Here is a 15,732-nt window from a genome sequence, read left to right as displayed (position 1 = left end):
CAAAAGGCCACTCAGAGGAGAATAGGCCCAGTAATTTGGCCAGTTTTCTAGCAGCATCCTTGTCAACTTTCTGGTTCTTTAAACTTTTGAGTATTAGCAAGTAGCACATACCTATAATCCAGGCCTTTATTAATATAACAAACTACTCTGGACTAGAGGAAAGAGTTCTGAATGTAGTTTCAACACAGTTACTGGGCTTTATCAGATTTCATCTTCAGTTATTAGATATCATTATTAAAATAAACTTAATTCACATTTCACTTCAGCTTACTGTAATTGTTTTGGCAAATGAAATGCTCTGTATCTGCACAAAAAACAGTACACTTTTTAACTTCTATGTCTAAAAGTGATATTGAAGAAGGTTTTTTGAATTGTGAATATTACAATGAATATTACGAAGTCTTCTCAAAATCCTTGCAAAATCTGTGTGTTAAATGCTTATTATTTGTATTTCTATTGCTATTTCTTTTTATGGAAGCTTACCTTCGTAAAGTTGCTATCTAGAACTGAGTGTTGTGAAAGCGTGTAGTGTAGTGTACCTTCTGAAGTATTTATTTGGTTTATTTTTATTTTGAAAAGCTCATATAAGAATGTAAGTTATAATGTGCATGTGTTTGTCATGAGCCTATGTTATTTTTATGGCTTCCGATCTGTAGGATCAGTCTAAGATAAAGCCAATGAAAGAGTAAGTTGTATTCAGTGGACTTTGGGTCAGGTCCTACCTAACTGCCTATCACTTTCCTATAGCTTGGCAGTATAGTTCTGCTAGATGAAGTTCTTTGAAATCTTACTGGAAAAATTGTATTTGGAGTAGATGGCTCCTTGTTAATCCTAGTGGCCTAGTTGTTAGTTAAAACTTAGCTGTCACTTTCATTTAAACTTCTGGGACTAACTTTTGGAAATTGCAGGTGTTATGTTGGTACATATTTGTGTCATTGTTTCCTTTCCCTAGGTGGAGGTCTTATGAATGCTTTTTGTTCTGTTCTTTACTTTTACTAATGCAATACCTAAGCTGTGACTCTTAAGTAATAATTGAAGTTGGGAAGGTATCAATAGCTTAATAAAATACTGCTTTTGAGGGAGAGTCTTGGTTGTGTTGGAATTTTTTATCTTAAGTTGTAATGTTCTGAATGTATAATATTGCAAAAGAAATAATAAATTTATCTAAATTTGCTTTTCCAACTTTTAAAAACTTTTTTCTATTTTATTTTTAGCCGGTTTGTGCCACCACAGACAAGCTCTGGTAGCAGATTTTTGGCACAACAGAACAGTCCAGTGCCTAGTCCATATGCTCCTCAAAGCCCTGCAGGATACATGCCATATTCACATCCTCCAAGTTATACACCACATCCTCAGATGCAGCAAGGTAAGTCTGTGATTTTTGTTTTATTCTCCAATCTCATGTCAGCTTTACCTTCATGTGCATGTTTCACGGCTTTCTAATTTCTTTGAAGGAGTCACATGCTTAATGCAAAGCTTTGCTTTCCTGACTGTACAGAGTTTATACTTTATTTAAAAAAAAAAAAAAAAAAAAAAAAGGAAGAAGAAAAGGTAAAACACACGTTCCTGTTGCATTGCTCCCCTCTGTACACTGATTTTGTATAGTTTTGCATAGTTGTCATGTATACATGACAACACTAAAAATCAAAACAAACCAAAAACTTGTATTTGTTAGCTATGGCCATCATTTATCTCTACTAGTGAAAACCTCATTTTTGCCAATATAATGTAAGTTTTGCTCCCAGCTTATTTAGTCTTACCAAACACCTTTGTAGCATTGACTAGATTAATTCTAAGTTGGCTAGAATTATGCTCAAGGTATGCGGTAACTGGCAAAGATGACCTTCAGAATGAATGGATTTCTTTGTTCTTCCCTCTTCTAAAAACAATCTTGAACAACATGAACACTGTTAAAGTATCTAGGCATTTTTTTGTTGGTAAGTAGAATTCTTACTGGATTCTTTTAAATAATTTGTTCTTAAAGTTTAGCATTGTGCTTAGAATATATATAGCTGTTCTGTATGTAATGTTGTATGTCTCATGAATACCTTGGAAGTTACCAAAGGTAGTGAATACAAATTATATAGAGGAAAACAAAGTTTTCTGTAACCAGTAAGAATATGATACTGACTATAATTAAGATAGATGTAGAGAGAAACTAGACTAATCTGTACGTGGAATTTAGGTTTTAAATCCTCTTGGAAATTAAAATCTTAGATATCTAATTTTATTCAAGGTATTTATGGCAAAAGGATTCAAGCAAAAATTGGATTCTTGTTCAGATTCCAAACTTCTTGCATCCAACTCATTAATATCCACTATTATGATGTTTTCTCTGAAGTTTTTTAAGAGTTACCGAGTGTGTGAATGTATCAGTATAGTTACTTATATTTTTTGTATTTCAGCTTCAGTATCCAGTCCCATTGTCACAGCTGGGATGAGGAATCTCCATGAAAATAAAGTTTCAAGTCAGTTGTCTGGGAATTCAGCTAATCATCATGCTGATAATTCTAGACATGGCTCAAATGAAGACTACCTACAGATGGTGCACAGACTAAGTAGTGATGTATGTTACTTAAATCAGTTTATGGTAAAGCAGATATTTACTATGATAAAACAAGTATGTGTTCAGCTGCCTTAGAAGTCAGATATTTTACTATGTTATTGTTGATGTATAAAACCACTGAAAATATATTTCAATTTTAGATTGTACACTCAACCATGCTACTTTAATGTGTGAGATTTAATTTTTTCTGAATCTCTCTTTCCTTTGGAACTATTTGTAACATTCATTCTGCTGAAATTAGGAAAAGTGAAAAATCTTCACATAATCTCGTATGTGAGTTTATTTTAAAGAAATGGTAGTGTGCCTCTACAATTACTGTAGCAGTATGTTGATGCAAACTAGATGAAATACTAGATTCTAAATAGGCGTGTAGTTAACTTGTCTTTTTGAAGATCCCCGCAACTGTCAATTAGACTTGACATATTTGAATAACCTATTGGGTAAAATAGTAATGTTGTCAAAGGCAAGAATTCCTATGGACATTTTTTCTTACTGTCTATTATGTGCTTTTATGGCCTGGTTTCTTTGTAAGAAGTTTTCCCTTAGTGACTTCATTTTATGTGGGAGAAATTCCTTCTGAAATCTTGAATCTAAAGGGAAAAAAAACAACTTTCTCTCACATTTTTTTGAACTATTGGATTAATTTTCTTCTTAATGAGCATCTCATTCTGTGGATGAATCTTGTTGGGATTCTTCTTTACAAGTTTGGTACACAATCTCTTAACAGCTCTTAAGGGGAGAGCACTTAAGTTTCGGTTTTATTTTTTTGTCAAAGCATCAAAACCTGGTGGCAAGCAGGCCTCTTCTTTTTTTTTTTTTTTTTTTTTTTTTGGCATGTGTGATTGTGTGTGTGTTTTATTTAGTTTAAGAAAACCATGGGCAACTCTTGTCTTCCTAAGCTAGCTTGTTGAAGCAAAAAAGTGTTGTATTCAACAAGTGTACTATTAACAGCAGGCTCCCTAAATCCCTTGCCAGGATTAATACAGTAGAACTCCAAGAGAGTTACTAGTTTTATTAGTCTTCTTTTTTTTTTAAATGCAAGAATTATGCTCATTAAAAATATTAGCTAAGAAGTAGTATCTGAAACAGAGTGTTGTAATGAAGGAATCTATCATAATAGACAATCACCAGATGTTTTTCTCAATCTCTGCTTCAGCAATGCAAATTCTTCAGACTAGGAAACTGTTCTTGGCATTAAATGTACATATATCCCCCAACTATGTTAAAGGTACACTATCAAGAGAATCTTGGTTTTGTTAAGACAGGATTTTTGGAAAACTTTAATATTAGGATAATATATTCCATAATCTTTAAAGAGGCAGTATTTAAAAATATTCATCCCTAATTTTGTGCTCCAAACAATGCAACCACATCCTAGTTCATGAAAACTTAGAAATGAAGCTCTTTCAGAACGGACAGACTATGAAAACATAAAGCATACCCTCATTGGTTGGTTTAATTGGAGACATACTAAATGTAAAAAGTAGTAAACATTGTAAAATTGCACTTTATCCCTTTGTGCATTTTCTTAATGGAGCATATGTGTTACACTTATTTTATTTATAGTTATTCCTTTGAAAGCTGATTTTAGTAGCTATCATGCAGAAAACAGTTTGAAGAATTTGGATTAATTAAAGTTTTGCATCTATGTATGAATAATAAGCTTAATCATAATGTTGCAGTCTTTTCAGAAGCAGTGTGACCTTTGGCGAAGATAGTTATGAATGTCAGTTATTAAATCATAAAAATTAAAAACTTTAATTATTTTTTATTCTTTTTCTTAGTTTTAGGATTTTATTGCTATAAAAAATGTGAATAGCTACAGGATATTGTGTATTTGCGATATATGATCTGCAAAATCAGCAAGTACACCTTTGAAGGCTCACTACACGTACACTCAATTTAAGGAAGATTTTTTGGTAAACTTGAGAGCATTCCTAGAATATAAGTTTGTGCTTACATATCACCATTTGGTGAAGCTCTGAACTAGGAAACTGTAAATGAGGACTTCCAAAAATTTGTCAGCTCTGGTAGGAATGGCATGCGTACCCGAAAGGTCATCTACCTAGTTGGTCTGTTTAGTTCATTTAATAAAAGTCACCTTTGCCTACGTCCTTGACAATCAAGGGTAGAGGACCTCTCCTGTCCTAATAAAAAATATATGCTAAAAAGTTATCAAGCTTTTTTTTCAATATTTTGGGGGGTTTTTTTAAGATTTATTACAAGTCAAAGATAAGTTAGGTTTGAAAAAAATCAGCTCATTAATTTCAATGTGGTAGGTAAATGAGTAACTCAGGAAATTAATTCACTTTGACTTACCATAACAACATGTAAGTTTAAGATACAGGTTTTTTTATTGCGCTGAATCTGAATATTAGATTTCTTTGCCCATGAAGCTTTCCTCACATGAGGCAACAACTCTTTTTGCAAGCACTGTTGTAAAAATAAGTGTAATTAATAGCACAGCATGAGTTTTAGAATCATTGTGCTGTGGGAGGAAAAAAAAAATCTAATAGAATTGTTTTCTGAGTTCTCATGGGTGGTGAAACTTATGAAATGTGGTTTCGTATGGATTTATATTCTTTGACTTGTAAGCACCTTCAGTCCATAAATTTCAAACTCTTTCCTTTACCCTAAGCAGTGGAAACTATGCCTTCACAAGGTGTAATGTGTACACTGTCTAGTCTGTGGCTGTGCATGTGGAAATTGGCTGTTTGGCCATTGTCAGAGGGAGTGTGTACTTGCCCATCTATGCAGGCTTCTATCTCCTTGAAATGCCAATTTAGCTTTCAAACTTACTACCATTTGCTGATTTTTTTCATACAGACATGTAAAAACATAATTACAGTTGAGCCTTCTAATATTCTATTAATTGGGTTGAAATTGGTCAAGAGCATAAAAGGTATTTATCAGACAGATAATTCAGGTTTGAAAAAAAAAGTTATATGAAAGAACTGTGTGTATTCAGATACCTCAATAAGAGCCATGTTAGAATATTAGCTACTGAAATAACCAATTTAATTGGGAAACAGATTAAATAACCTTAGAACTTCTTTGGAGACTTCCTTTGTGTGACTTTACTCTTTAAAAAACCGAACTTTTTGTAATTGTTTATAATTGTAGAAATTGTCTCTTCATAGATATAGGGGTTGTTAGTTTGTTCTTTCCCAAAACATTCCCGTAGATGTTGTATAAAAAACAGTGCTAAAAGTGGGAAATACTGTTCTATGGAAGTTTAAATCTAGTTAGGGCATTCAGTGAATGAGTATACTCGTGACCACCAGAGGGCTCCATGAAAGCAATAAAAAACCCATGTAGACCAGTAAGTGGGAATTTGAATAGAGGGTTTCATATTCAATTTTAAGATAGTGTGGGGGTAAAAAAGACACCCTTGCATTCTTAAAGATAGAGCATGGACATCATTACACTGTTAGTAGTATTATACTACGAAGACGTTTGTCAGAAATTATGAATTCCATTGGAGCAGGTTGTTCTGTGCAAAACTGAGAAGACAGTAAAACTTGTTTGCCACGTTGGGGAAGTGCTCCATATTGCAACTGAGTTATTTTCTGTCTAACTGTCGAGCCAGGCAAATAACAAGCTAAAGCCCCTCCAGTTGTGTTTTACACGAGACTATCTCAGCTGCTGCAATGGGAGTGCTAGAGATTTTCTTCATTCCCAATGTGTGTGTGCTGAAAGATATAAATACAAAATGTTATTTTGTTTAACTGTAAAAGTAAGATGGCATTCTAGATAGGCTTTAAGGGTAGGTTAAATGAAAAAATGGTGAGCTTGTTTTAAAAACCTACATTTTATGCTCAATTTCTTTCAGTTGGTATTGTATAGAGGTCATGTATCTGCTTTTCAGTTCTTTATTATGAGTGTTTGTAACAAAAAAGTTCTAAATTGAATCCTGGCGTAAACCAAAAGTACTTATTTAGCTAGAAGACGGGTACATAGATTTATTTTAGTGTACATGTTCTGGCTATAGACTCTTCTTACGGCTGATTGTGATTTGGAATATTGCCTATATAGTAGTCTAATAGCAGTCTAAATTACAAAGATTTTTATGTAAATAAATATTTTTCTAATATTTCTTGTATGCTTTTTTTGTCCAATCCATTTTATCAGTATCTGTACTAATTTCAGTCTTTATTTTATCAAGTGTTCATGTTCGTAATGTTTGTTTTTTATCATTGTCACTTTAGGATGGTGATCCTTCAATAAGGAATGCTGCATCTTTTTCCTTGAGGTCACCACAATCAGTCTGCTCTCCAGCTGGAAGTGATGGAACCCTTAAAGGTAGTCTAGCAGTCATATATATCAATGTATTTTTTCCCAATTCTAAAGAACAGAGAGTTAAAAGAGGTATATAGTTATTTCTCCTGACTTCTGTATTCAAATAGTACTAGAAAGTATGTCATTATGTTTTGGATACAAAATTATTTTGAGCCCTGATTCAGAAGAAATTTCTGAAGGTCCAAAAATTGACTAGTCATCCGTCAAAACAAAGCTCAAATTCATGGAGGACAGAAGGATATAAAATCCTTTCCAATATGAGGATTAAATTTTTTATAAGAATGGTTTCAGTTGCTCTACATAAGAAATGGTTTAAAGGCAGCATTACAAGTATTGAACTCTTAACCAGCTCAAAAGTGTTTTAACATGCAACGCTTGTCTTAATTGCAATCATGAAGTTTTAAGAACATGAAATTAAAAATGGTTCAGTGAACTCAATACATATAGCATAAATGAAGCCTGAAAACCTTAGCTGTGGAGAAGGAATAGGGTGAACTATGAGTCAGTTGAGAGGTAACAGAAAAAAATCTGCTTAAAATAATTATTTATGCTAGAATTCTGAATGCATACTGCTGTTTTTAATATTATTCCTAAGAAGCAATGACTGAGATACATGAGACTTAGCAAGGTAGGGGTTTGGGCATATTCTTGCTAATTTACTTTTCCAGTTCTTATATATTTACATGGCAATAGTAGAAAGATGCAATAGTGCTTTCTTCTCTTCAGCCCCCGCTAAAAATTAAGTCTTTCTGGATGGTCAGGTTAGGTGGAGAGGGAGGACATGAGATGGGGAGATTCCAGAGAGGGTGAAGTCATTAGCCTTGTGCAGCCTGGGTAAGAGATGTCTTTGGCAGGGGTGGACCTTAGAGCAGCCTTCCTGTACCTATGAGGAGATTATCAGGAAGACTTGAGTCAGGCTTTTCAGTGTTGTGGAGGAAGGTTGAGATACAATGGACTTAAATTGCAATGGGATGTTCTTACTAGGTCTAAGGAGAAACTTTTTCACTCTCAGGACAGTCAAGCGTTGGAAAAGGTTGCCCAGAGAATCTGTGCATTTTCTATCCTTGGAGATTTTCAAGATCAGGCAGGGTAAAGCCCTGCATAATGTGGCCTTGCTCATCCTGCTTTGAGCATGAGGATGTACTAAAGACCTCCTGAGGTCCCTTCTTAACTGAATCATCCTATGATCCTGTGACTGCTAAATGATCTCTGTGGTTCATCTTCTGTAGGCATATACTGTGTTAAACATTGATAGAAGAAATGTCGCTCAAGTGGCAAGTGAGAAGTACATGAATAGCTTGCCAGCAGCATCAGTATTTCAGAAGGTCTTGTGCTAAAGGACTTGTAAGACTTGTGTAAGTGACGAAGACTAAATGCAGTTGTTTTTCTCTTCGTCAAGCTTATCAGTTTAACAACATTGTGAATCTAAGCTACTTCCACTCAGATACATGATTACCACTCAGCCAGAAGAATATTTGAATTATTTTTTGGTTAAAGTTGCTGCTGTTTCAACTGGCTGTCTCAGAATCCCGTTTTGAAGGGATACCTTTTCAGATTATTTCTGAAAACAATCTGATTGTACAGTTCAGATTGTAATGTTTCAGCATTAGAGGGGCTGAAAAAATGCAAGAGGAGGTTTTTGATTTATTTACCTGTATATTAGCTTTACTTCTCCCATTGATAAAGCACAGAACTGAAATAACTGTTACTAATGGTGCTATCATTTTGCCTTCTTAAAGAGATTAATGAACCCTGATTGAGAGAACCAGTTCTTGATGCTGCAGGAATCTTGCCAGACATTTACTTTCTCTAATCTCGTATTTTAGAAATGTATGGAAGAGGTGGGGATAATTACAGTGTTATTTAGAACGTGGGATCCTTGACAGTGAGTTTTTGGCCTATGATTTGAGGTGAAAGTTCTGCTGATAAATTTTCCAGTAATGAACAAACAGCAAGTATCTGTGCTGAACTTTTTGTTGTTGCTCTCATTAGCCCTTGAAAGTTTGGTTGACAGGTCACGAACTTTGATAAAGAAAATAAGCAAAATACTTAATTGTTTGTTTGGGAGGACAAAAAGAATGGCACTAGACATCATCAGTCCAGAGAGAGATCCCGGGAAGGATGTTATAATATCTAAGCTTTCTTATATAACATAGAAACTTGGGGCAATTACCAAAGGTACGGGTGCAGACTGTATTTCTGTACTTTTGGCATAGAAGTAGCAAGGACTTCTGGAGACATGGAGAATGTGAATGCAGAGTCTTGAATTGCTTTTAAGACTGAACATAGCTGTCTGAACGATAGAATCTGAATGAGGAAGAAGTTTTGTTTGCAACTCAGGCAAATATTTGAGAGATGGCAGAAGTTGTATTTGTTATTTTGGTTGGTTATTCACTTACTCAGTGGAGTAAAATTTCTCTGTTACAGAAATCTTTGCTTCACTTCTGCTCCAGTAAAGGTACCAGAGCAGCTGAAGTTTTATCCAGAAGTTCTAGGCTGGTCTTTATCCTTTCTTTTTTATGTAAATTTTATATTTTTAGCTATGCAAACAGAATAATGGCTCTGCTTTCATCCTGTCATCTGTTACCACATCTATTTTCTTAAAAACTTCATTTCTATGAATTTGTCTATGAAGAATAGACGAGTATTTTCCTTTTGTTGATCTCATAAAATAGTCTGTGGGTTCCATTACCCAAGATGAATTACTCATCAAAATCCTTTTTCCATTTGTTCTACTTTCCCACTGCTCTGAAACCTCAAAAAGATTTTTTTTTTTCCTTCCCCCCCCCCCAAACACCTTCTAAAGATCTGTATAAAGAAAAGCCTTTCACAATGTTTTCAGTCCATTGCTTTCTAAAAAGAAGAGTTCATATCATTTATAGGCCTGCTTCCATACAGTTTCCTAAACTCCTGAGAAAACATCTGTAAGGACTAGCAACAACCCTTATGAAACTATGTAATTTTGCATTCTTCTCCAGCAATAAGTTGTATTCCCTCCAGAAATTTTTAATGGGTATTTGATTATTTTCTGAATAATTTGGAAAGATTACTTTTATTTTCTTAGGGATTTATTTTAGGACTTCTCCAGAGGTACTCCTGTACAATTGGTCTCTGAATGTATTGTGGGTGGCAAGAAGAATTAGGAATCTTCTCAAATCTGTAGTTCAGACTTCAGTGCTCTCAAAGGTACTTGTTAAGAAAAATTATCATCTCATGCTCTCTCCTTCAAAAGAAAGGTGGAAGAAATTTATTCAAACATTTTTTTCTGACAGGGCCAAAATAAACGTTCATTCTTGTTTGTTTCTTCAAATCTTAATTTTTTATGCAAGGGTGCTTCTGAATACAGCAGCTCTAAGCAAGAACAGCCAAAACTTAAGTTTTTCATGAGGCATTTGAAGTTCTGGAGAAAGCGGTGGGACTCTTCCCTGAAAGAGTATGTGGAAAGTGAATACAATCTGTCCCTAAAAACTTCCCAAATGTATGTTCTCGTATGCTATCCCTTTAAGTTTGAATTTTAAATTAAGTTATGCTCTTTGAAAACAAATGTCAACATTGACTGTTAATCAAAATAAGTAGTAATTCCTTTGTATCTAGTTCAAAACTTGGGAGGAAGATTCTGTGATTCTTAGAAAATACAGCAGGAAGGGACTTGGGGGCTTCCCATCTTCTTACTCTCATGTTGGATGAACTGTACCAGTATCACTCCGAATAACTTCCATCTATTTTTTTTTTTGTTAAAATGTCAGTAATAGACATTTCCTTATTCTTGTCAGGCAACCTGTTCAAATTCTTAGTGCTAGAAAGCATTTCTTCTAATGCCCAGCCTGAATCATTTTTGTTGCACTTAGGCATGACACTTCTTGACTTCTGTCTGATGGGCAAGGAAGAACAATTCATGTCCCTTTTTTATCGCAGTCATTTACATATCAAAGAACGTTACCATATCTTGCACTAATCTAATCTTCTACAGACTGAACAGCACAGTTTCTTTCTATCATCTTTACATAAGTCATCATTTCTGAGCTTCTAATTGTCTTAGATGTTTTTATCTGAATTCTAATTGGCCTGCATTTGTCTTGATGTTGTACTATCCTAAGTCATAGATACAACTCTGTTTGAAGACTTAGAAGGATGAGTAGTCAGAAAAGTACCATAGGCGACTACTTTGTATGATACTACTGTTGTATATGAGACTATAGCTGCTCTTTGCTGATAACTTAGATTCATATTGCAAGTTGTTTTAAACATATTGCTATCTTTCTGTAGAGCTTCTCTATCTTCCTCTCATGTTGTTACAATTGCTCTCAGATGAATAAAAAGTTTGTGCTTCTTGTCACTGAATTTCTTTATTATTCAAATTAGTCAAGAAAATTGTAATTTTTTATTCTGTTTTTAAAAGCAGTTGAAAGACTCAACACAAAAGCTGTTACAATCTTTAGATTAATAAAATACTCTCTAATTCTGTTACACGAGAAGTTATTAATGACAAATATTTTAAACTACTATTCTTAAGGCAGTGCTCTGGAAAGCTGTACTTGCTCACCTATACTCCCTTTATCCATTTTTAGCAAGAACAACTGATAGTCTACAAACACAGCTTTGCAATAGGGTATACTGCAATCTTACAGTATTTTTGTCTAGATCATTCTTCCTCAGCTTGTTAGTGAAATTGTTATGAGAAGCTATATAGAAAGCCATGCTAAAGTTCAGATATGGCACTCAGTTCTCTTTAATCCACAAGACCTACTGTTTTACAGAATAAAATTGTTTTGATTTGATGATACTTACTCTTAACAAATTCACTTTGGAATACTACCTCTTTATTATTTTATCAATCCTTACAGCGAAATTGTTCTTCTAGTATGTATTTAAATCATACAGACTATGTATAATACTCTGTGTAGTCCTTTACCATCCTTTTGACGGGACTGTTTTTCCCTTTTTGCGTCTGCTGGAAGCACAAATCGTCAAGGTGATTATGACCAATTCTGAGATCAGTTTAGCCAGAGTTCCAGGGTGAATTTGTCTGATCCCATTTTCATGAAAACATTCCACTTATGTGAAAGTAGTAAATAGGATCATATTAAATTAAAAAAATGGACGCTTCCATTTACATATTGTAACTGCAGTCTCTTAAAATCTTTTGGCAGCAGTGTGTTCCTCAGGTTCTGTCATCACCAGGTTCTTAGTTCTTCCAACAGAAAAACATCAGTATGAATGCTATATGGGTGCTCTGGTTCTTTTCTCCTTCTCCAGCTTCTGCCTTTAGGAACTTACTACTTATAATTAGTATATAATTACTCAGATGTGAAGTTTAATAATCCACATGTAGCACATATGCATTCCTTAAAGCCTCTCTTTCCAGAGACTTTTCCAGTAAAAAGTCTGGAATGCTGTGTCGAGGTTTGTTACACAATTTCGTACCCACTTAAATAATGTTCCTGGAGTCTCGAGGATCGCTTTGCTATGGATTTAAAAAGGTATAGCACTTGAATGTTCCTGAAGTTTCTCCCCAGTGTATGAACCAAGTGTTAGACATTAGTCTTCATTTGTTTACTAGCAGTTTTTTCCGGCTTTCATGCATAGGGAACAATACTTCTGGCAAAAGAGGTGTAGGATGGCTGAAAGACTTTCTGTCAACATCTGGGGAGCTTTACCTGCAAGGGAGTTAAAGGAATATGAAGATACTGTTTTGAGTGACCCTTTGGAAGTTGTTGTTGTGCAAGTAGAAAGCTAATAATTCTTTAAAGTTCTGTAAAATAAGTTCCTGGTAACCTTAATAGTTATTTTCTAACCATGTGGATCACAACAAAGAATGTGATCGGTGGTGTGACTTCGGTGCATCAGCTTTGAAAGGCAGGTGGTCTTTTCTCTGAACAGGCTCAGAGATGATCAGAGAAAGTATCATGAATGCTTAAATAAAATGCGAGTATTGTGGTGTGATTAGAAAGTGCAGACAAAAACCATAAGATGGAGATGTCAGTGATGCGTGCAGTCTCCTGGACAGAAGCTCGTTTGCTATGCAAGTTACTGATGCACAATGAGCAAGTGAAGCCATTCCAGGGGTAAACAAACAAGAAGTGGTTTTAAAACTTTACATTTTTATGAAGGCTAAGTTACTGTCAATGCAATGCATTTTATAGTTGCTTGCATTATAAAGGATTTGGTAAGAAATCAGACAAGAGTCACAGAAAAAAGGTGTTTACAAATTGCTACAGCAGTTGATAAAACTTCTTCCATACTTAGTGCCATCTACCACTAGGAATCAGTAGGAAAACTAATTAATATAGAGAACCAGTCCCAGGATTATCATGGGTGGTGAGGATGACTTTTACTGAAAGACTATGGAGGTATTGTTGATGGGTGTATTTGTTCTCTGTAGAGGCCTTATTTCCTATTGATGTTACGGGCTTCTCAGCTACATTTGGTGTTATCTGGTTGAGCACCAGTATTTGCTGTTCAGTAATGATACAATGACCTTCCCAAATCAGTGGAGAATCTCTTTTTATCTCGCAAGTTTTACATATTCCTGCCATATAAAAAGAGATTGCACAAAATTCTTTTACTGATATTGTGGAAGATCAACTACAGAAAGTCAGATTTTTTTTCTCCTGTATTACTGCACAGCCCTAGATTTAGACTTAAAAGCTGCCTCCATATTTCTCTGTTCTAAAAGAATATTCTGAAATTCGGTTCGTTTCCAAAGATCATTTCCGAAGATCATCGTATGATTTACTACATTGACAGCATTTTGTAGAACAAACTTTCTCAATCTTGGAATCTTGACTGGTTCAGCAAACAGATCATACCCGTCTGTCTGTATATTCTTTCCACAAAACATTTCTTCTGTTATCAGCAAGTCTTGTAAGAGCTTTCTTCTCAGACATATAATGGCTCAAGCCTTCTCCCATAGGAAATATTCTAAACTGACTTCAACAGTAATAGGCGCAACTCTCTCTGTATAATGGGTGATGGTTTGTCTGAAGTCTAAGCATCCAACAGAATGTGGTACATGTTCAATGTGTGATACCTGTTCAAATCTGCTAATGTCTGTGGTAGAGTGAAACTGTTCCAGAATGCTTCATCTTTTTCAATTTCTTTGAAATAGGTAGGTATAAGTATTGTAGCTTCTAAGCTTGCTTATTGCCAGAGGCTTAACCGTCATTAGACACCTCAGAAGTATGTAAAGTTATTGCCAGAACATGTACTCTTAAAATGCAGCTTATAGGCCTTACTATCGACGCCTTTCAGGAATTTCCTTCAGGAGGAAGATACTTTCAAATCCCTAACTTTCGTAGTGCTGCCTAGGAGAGGGAAAACTTTACTTTTGTTTCTTCATTTACTGGATTCTAAGTATGTTCAATTGAATGCACTGAAATCCTTCTGACCTCCTCAAATCTACTCAAAGATAAAAAGAACCACCTTATCTGTTGCTGCAGTGTTATTTTTCAGCATGACAAATACCAAATCAGAACAATCTTGTCATATTTACTTAAAAATTTAGGATAAGGGAGAATCAAATCTGTGTCTTCTATTTGAAGTGTAACTGAAAACCAGTAAATGTTCCATTGTTGCAACTTCAGAAGTATTCATTTAAGAGATAATTCAAGAGTAAGATGTCAGCAAGATCTCTTTGAAAAGTTTTGAGCTGCATCTAATATTTGTAGAAATAAAAATGCAGCTTGTATTTCCTGAGTGGTAGTCATTACCATAAAATAAATTAGTAGCTAACAATTTCTGCTATACATTACACTAAGGCAATTTTGTAAATTATCAAAAGAGACAGTAACAGGGTGGGGGGGACACATCACAAGCATAGGAACCTGTGGTGAAAGGCAAGTGAGAGATCTTCATAGTGTGTAGCCAGGACTTCAGTACTGGTGATTGAGTGTGGTATCTAATTTGAGGAGGGAAGTGGAGTAGTGGAAAGATCTTGAGAGTCAGGTTGAGTCAAAACAGGACTTCCCAACATTGTGGATGTTATTGGCAGAATATGGAGTTGTTGCTGATGATCAAGAAGGGGTAAGATAAACCCATTTCATACCCTGCTTTCTACATACAGAAGTTGCAGGACTTCTCAGTACTAGGGAGAGAAAATAAGTATAGCAGTCTGTACAAAGAAGTCATCAGTAAAGGCACACCTTTCATGTAAACTGAAGCTTTGCTAGAGGTATCAATTCTTTTTTTCATCTACAGGTCAGTACATTGCTTAATGATTCTTAATATTTCTTAAAATATCTGGTAGAAATTTAAGCTGCAGAATAAAGCTGCTTTCTTGTTTAGTGGTGTTTCTTGAAAGAAGCACATGGGGACCTGTATTCCAGTTAGGTTTTGATTGTTGTTAGAAGTACTGACCTATGATGACCTGAACTAGAATGACTAATAATAATCTCAGTCACTGCTTTCTGAAGATTAGTATTCCCCAATGGATGAATGGAATCTGATAAATATTTGCTTTAACAAGAGGAGGCTGGCCCTATTGGTCCAGCCAATAGGCTTTTCTTTTCTTCCCTGCCCTGCCCCCCCATGCTCCCCCCACCCCCAGTATTCCTTTTTCAGCCAAAAATTATAGCTCAAAACTATAATTGGGACAGGTTGAAAAGCTTCTCTGTTTTTCAAAGCTTTTTTCTGGGCTAACAGTTATGGGGAGCTGATTTAATTTAAAGAACAAAAAATTTAAATGTGATTAATTGGAGAATGCTTTTAATTAAAAATGTCCTCTTTTAAAAATTTCTCTAGATACACTCAAATCCTGGAATGAGTCCATGTGGAAGTAAAAATTCATACATTTAAAAAAGAAAAGGGGTTGATAAGGCAGGGAATGGTAGAAAAATGCTTTAAGACAATTAGAGTTTTCTAGACAGTAA

At 34.9% G+C, this 15,732-nt stretch overlaps 1 protein-coding gene across 1 annotated transcript in view; it reads left to right on the top strand.

Moving 5' to 3' along the window:
- Positions 1–15,732, top strand: part of LOC104079046 (nipped-B-like protein) — a gene marked incomplete at its 3' end in the record, with an annotated part of 121,114 nt that overhangs the window by 68,083 nt on the left and 37,299 nt on the right. The window contains exons 6-8 of the mRNA XM_009580928.1: positions 1,215–1,366; positions 2,406–2,566; positions 6,775–6,868. Of these exons, the coding sequence (XP_009579223.1) occupies positions 1,215–1,366; positions 2,406–2,566; positions 6,775–6,868 (407 nt within the window). The remainder of the gene's footprint in view (positions 1–1,214; positions 1,367–2,405; positions 2,567–6,774; positions 6,869–15,732) is intronic.

This window comes from Fulmarus glacialis, unplaced genomic scaffold, assembly GCF_000690835.1.
Source record: "Fulmarus glacialis isolate BGI_N327 unplaced genomic scaffold, ASM69083v1 scaffold847, whole genome shotgun sequence".
Classification (NCBI taxonomy): Eukaryota; Metazoa; Chordata; class Aves; order Procellariiformes; family Procellariidae; genus Fulmarus; species Fulmarus glacialis.
Note: the sequence above shows the minus strand (reverse complement) of the source record. Positions and strands in the feature narration are given on the sequence as shown.